General features: G+C 42.5%; 1 protein-coding gene across 2 annotated transcripts in view; it reads left to right on the forward strand.

Annotated features, from left to right (window-relative positions):
- Positions 1–6,000, forward strand: part of LOC135549826 (trafficking protein particle complex subunit 9-like) — a 367,075-nt gene that overhangs the window by 83,703 nt on the left and 277,372 nt on the right. For both annotated transcript variants that reach the window (XM_064980154.1, XM_064980155.1), the window contains one exon: positions 5,776–5,861. In XM_064980154.1, coding sequence (XP_064836226.1) covers positions 5,776–5,861 — 86 coding nt within the window. The remainder of the gene's footprint in view (positions 1–5,775; positions 5,862–6,000) is intronic.

The following is a 6,000-nucleotide window of genomic DNA, read 5'->3' on the forward strand; positions in this document are numbered from 1 at the left end:
ACCATTAACAGGCTGCTAGTCGTCAGATACAGTACACCCTTAACAGGCTGCTGGTAGTCAGATACAGTACACCCTTAACAGGCTGCTGTTCGTCAGATACAGTACACCATTAACAGGCTGCTAGTCGTCAGATACAGTACACCCTTAACAGGCTGCTGGTAGTCAGATACAGTACACCCTTAACAGGCTGCTGGTAGTCAGATACAGTACACCCATAACAGGCTGCTGGTCGTCAGATACAGTACACCCTTAACAGGCTGCTGGTAGTCAGATACAGTACACCCTTAACAGGCTGCTGGTAGTCAGATACAGTACACCCATAACAGGCTGCTGGTAGTCAGATACAGTACACCCTTAACAGGCTGCTGGTAGTCAGATACAGTACACCCTTAACAGGCTGCTGGTAGTCAGATACAGTACACCCTTAACAGGCTGCTGGTAGTCAGATACAGTACACCCTTAACAGGCTGCTGGTAGTCAGATACAGTACACCCATAACAGGCTGCTGGTAGTCAGATACAGTACACCCTTAACAGGCTGCTGGTAGTCAGATACAGTACACCCTTAACAGGCTGCTGGTAGTCAGATACAGTACACCCTTAACAGGCTGCTGGTAGTCAGATACAGTACACCCATAACAGGCTGCTGGTAGTCAGATACAGTACACCCATACCAGGCTGCTGGTAGTCAGATACAGTACACCCATAACAGGCTGCTGGTAGTCAGATACAGTACACCCATACCAGGGTCCTGGTAGTCAGATACAGTACACCCTTAACAGGCTGCTGGTAGTCAGATACAGTACACCCTTAACAGGCTGCTGGTCGTCAGATACAGTACACCCATACCAGGCTGCTGGTAGTCAGATACAGTACACCCATAACAGGCTGCTGGTAGTCAGATACAGTACACCCATACCAGGGTCCTGGTAGTCAGATACAGTACACCAATAGCAGGCAATGATAGATACAGCATTACATCCATAGTGCCAGATTCACCCACTGTGATACATCACTGTATGAACATGGGGATAAAGAAGTGAATCGACTGTGGAAATGTATTTTGTGTGTGAGGGCTGTTAGACTCTGTCAGAATGCAGGCAACTGTTAGTGTTTGTTTACCCCCCTGCTAATGCACTGTGCCTCTTCTCTCAGCACGACCCAGCAATAACATATATAGTTCCGTGTGTGTGAGTGTGAGTGTGTGCGGATGAATGGATTTATGGATCCATCCTCTCTGACTACCTAACACAACCGGCTAACAGTTTACACACCGATTCATCAGTGCTTTGTAAATCAATACGATAGTAGTACTTTTCCTACCTTGCTTTTCAACTAAGGTGTACAAATAGACGAGCAAACTGAAAGAGACAAGTGTTCAGTCTTTCCTTCTGCCTCTTCTTCCTGAATTGAAATGGCATTGACCCCAACCCTGGCCTCATCATACCCATCCAGCTTGTTACACTACTGAAGCTTTGATGGTGTGAATGAAAAGCAATAAAAGCTTATTAGAGTGAGTTATTTCTAGACATGTTTGATATTAAAGAGACAGTACAGATTCCATTTCATGCAGTTATTCCCTCCGTGTGAGTGTCCCAGCGTAGCAGGGACTGTCACACGAAGGGAATAACTTCAAGGGAGGAAAATCACTTGAATATTCATTTACAAAGCGCTGATGAATCAGTGTGTTCACTGTTAGCCGGTTGTGTGTAGGACTGTAGCAGAGCAATGAGAGGATGGATCCATATATATATATATATATATATATATATATATATATATATATGTATATATATATATACTGTACATATATATATATACTGTATATATATATATATATATATATACACAGTGCCTTGCGAAAGTATTCGGCCCCCTTGAACTTTGCGACCTTTTGCCACATTTCAGGCTTAAGATATACAACTGTATTTTTTTGTGAAGAATCAACAACAAGTGGGACACAATCATGAAGTGGAATGACATTTATTGGATATTTCAAACTTTTTTAACAAATCAAAAACTGAAAAATTGGGCGTGCAAAATTATTCAGCCCCTTTACTTTCAGTGCAGCAAACTCTCTCCAGAAGTTCAGTGAGGATCTCTGAATGATCCAATGTTGACCTAAATGACTAATGATGATAAATACAATCCACCTGTGTGTAATCAAGTCTACGTATAAATGCATCTGCACTGTGATAGTCTGAGGTCCGTTAAAAGCGCAGAGAGCATCATGAAGAACAAGGAACACACCAGGCAGGTCCGAGATACTGTTGTGAAGAAGTTTAAAGTCGGATTTGGATACAAAAAGATTTCCCAAGCTTTAAACATCCCAAGGAGCACTGTGCAAGCGATAATATTGAAATGGAAGGAGAATCAGACCACTGCAAATCTACCAAGACCTGGCCGTCCCTCTAAACTTTCAGCTCATACAAGGAGAAGACTGATCAGAGATGCAGCCAAGAGGCCCATGATCACTCTGGATGAACTGCAGAGATCTACAGCTGAGGTGGGAGACTCTGTCCATAGGACAACAATCAGTCGTATATTGCACAAATCTGGCCTTTATGGAAGAGTGGCAAGAAGAAAGCCATTTCTTAAAGATATCCATAAAAAGTGTCGTTTAAAGTTTGCCACAAGCCACCTGGGAGACACACCAAACATGTGGAAGAAGGTGCTCTGGTCAGATGAAACCAAAATTTGAACTTTTTGGCAACAATGCAAAACGTTATGTTTGGCGTAAAAGCAACACAGCTCATCACCCTGAACCCACAATCCCCACTGTCAAACATGGTGGTGGCAGCATCATGGTTTGGGCCTGCTTTTCTTCAGCAGGGACAGGGAAGATGGTTAAAATTGATGGGAAGATAGATGGAGCCAAATACAGACCATTCTGGAAGAAAACCTGATGGAGTCTGCAAAAGACCTGAGACTGGGACGGAGATTTGTCTTCCAACAAGACAATGATCCAAAACATAAAGCAAAATCTACAATGGAATGGTTCAAAAATAAACATATCCAGGTGTTAGAATGGCCAAGTCAAAGTCCAGACCTGAATCCAATCGAGAATCTGTGGAAAGAACTGAAAACTGCTGTTAACAAATGCTCTCCATCCAACCTCACTGAGCTCGAGCTGTTGCTTTTGCAAGGAGGAATGGGAACAAATGTCAGTCTCTCGATGTGCAAAACTGATAGAGACATACCCCAAGCGACTTACAGCGGTAATCGCAGCAAAAGGTGGCGCTACAAAGTATTAACTTAAGGGGGCTGAATAATTTTGCGCGGCCAATTTTTCAGTTTTTGATTTGTTAAAAAAGTAACCAATAAATGTCATTCCACTTCATGATTGTGTCCCACTTGTTGTTGATTCTTTACAAAAAAATACAGTTTTATATCTTTATGTTTGAAGCCTGAAATGTGGCAAAAGGTCGCAAAGTTCAAGGGGGCCGAATACTTTCGCAAGGCACTGTGTGTGTGTGTGTGTGTGTGTGTGTGTGTGTGTGTATATATATATATATATATATATATATATATATATATATATGTATGTATGTATGTATGTATGTATGTATGTATGTATGTATGTATGTATGTATGTATGTATGTATGTATGTATGTATGTATGTATGTATGTATGTATGTATGTATGTATGTATGTATGTATGTATGTATGTATGTATGTGTGTGTGTGTGTGTGTGTGTGTGTGTGTATATACACACACACACACACACACACACACACACACACACACACACACACACACACACACACTGGTATAGTTTGTTCTCATACATCATTCAGTATCCTACTCTATTTCACACACATGTTTAATGCTCCATTGCACAGGCGAGCCGGGCAACATCTGCAGTGCCTGTTTTGTTCTGTTCTCTCCAACAGGGTCCTCTTTGGCAATGACAAGGAGCGGAATGTTCGCTAATGAGACTGGTACTCAGGCTAGCAACACTCCACCACATGTTTCATATTCACCCTGAGGTTCTGAAGTGTTCAACCTTTCTGCTGTCTCTTTAGTCTGGAATGGATGAATGGCCAGGAGCCTCGCGGTCTGGAGGGAGGCTTGGGGCGTCTCCCAACAGGTCCCCATATTGAGGAGGTGCGATGTAAAGGGAATAGGGTGTTGCCTGGAAGCAAGATGAGATGGTTGCAGCACATCTCTCCTCAGCTCTTTCAGAGGCGTATTTCACATGTAATTGGCTCTATGAGGAGGATACCTGAGAGGCAAACCTGGGGTTGTGAGAGGCTCAGTTGACCATTTATATTATAGAGATACCCGTCCTGCTTCTCCTTCTTCCTGCTTCAGACTAAAGTTTTAATTTCCCAAGGTGCACGCCGGTAGTTGACTTTACTCTCCGTAAACCCACCTAGTTCTGGGCTCAGAATATGGAGATGTGTGTGTTGCTCGGGGCTTAGGCTCAGCCAGGTCCTCTTGTGTGATAGTTGAATGCGTTTAGAGATTGGACTGTCAAAATGGAGATGGAAGACTGTAGTGTGTTTGGTAACAGAGCTGTTTCCCCACCTGTTTCATTGTAATCTCCACCTCAGAGTCCCTCCTCCACTGTGCTACTCTGTCTCCCCTGACAAGCTAGTGCCTGATCTGCTGGATCGGGACCATCTTGTATCTCATTATAGGATCTTTCAAGGAACTTTCTAATAGCACAATTCTGTGCAATGGTAATGAGAACCACAGGAGGTCTTGAGAAGGACTGGCTAGAGACTAAAATGGTTAATGTAAGGAATAGAAAGAGATTTAAAAACCAGAAGAGTGCATAGAATACAATTAATCACATAGCGCATCAGTGTTTCCCCTATATTCATTTAGCAGCGGTGGTCCGCTGCTGCTAAATTGTTGCTACTGCTGCAAACAATATGATGTAATTTACAAACTATTTTTGGGCACTTTTAAATGGATTATCGTTGGCTCAATGACTGGAAGTCTATTGAGCCCCTGCTACCGTTTCCAACACAGCTGAAAACTCCTCTAGGGGAAACACTGCACATGCTTTGCCTTATCATCTCAAAGTTTTCTAACAGCAATATAATATAACACGGTCATCTTTAAAGTTTGCACTTGGTTGCCTCGTTTTGTCAACTGACCTGACGCTGAACTCTGAACTCTGACACATCCTTTACATCCTCCTGAGCAGCTCTCACCGGCAACACTTGAATTGGTTTTCCGTTGCCTCAAGTCAACTGTTCCTGCGTGGGCTAATGGAATACAAAATTCAATGTACATATTTGCAGAGCCAGCAGCTCAATCTATATATTTTTTAGTTTATTTGCTTCACTAAAGTCATTCGTTATTAACTTGTCTGTCTGTGCGTGAGGCACAATGAGGTAATTATTTGTATAAAACAGGATGGGTTTAATTGCAATTGAAATACTCTGGCATATTGAAAATATCACTTTAGACTTAACACATTTTTAAGTCTAAAGTTATATATTATTAAGTTCAATATTATTTCCACTTCCCTGAATTTTATTTACATATTACTCAAGTACCCACAGAATTATAATGATATATTTGTAAGGTATTTTCTGACTTTAATGAACAGTGGGGGAAGATTATGTCAAAGGGCAATAGGCTGTATTCCAACCTACTGTCTGCTGACACCGTAGACATGTGCCAGAGGCTGTGGCTTCGAGCACTAGAGCAACCTCGCCCACGTACTTGAACTCATATTTGTCTGTGTGTTGCATGTACATTTGTTGCTCAGGCATGTATTGCATCAGTTTCTCTGATGTATCCTTCTATGTCCTCAGAGTTCCGGTGGGTCCAGGGAGATGTGTGTGAGGTCCAGCTGATGGTCTACAACCCCATGCCCTTTGAACTCCGCGTGGAGCACATGGTGAGGGAAGCACTACTTCTGGATACTACAACAACACCACAACTTAATAAAAGTCCTTGAAAACAAGTTGTCAGGGCCCCTCAGGGTAAAATAAACTACCCTCATCACATCAGGGGCAAGCCATTCAGCAGTGATAATG

Source organism: Oncorhynchus masou, chromosome 12, assembly GCF_036934945.1.
Source record: "Oncorhynchus masou masou isolate Uvic2021 chromosome 12, UVic_Omas_1.1, whole genome shotgun sequence".
NCBI lineage: Eukaryota > Metazoa > Chordata > Actinopteri > Salmoniformes > Salmonidae > Oncorhynchus > Oncorhynchus masou.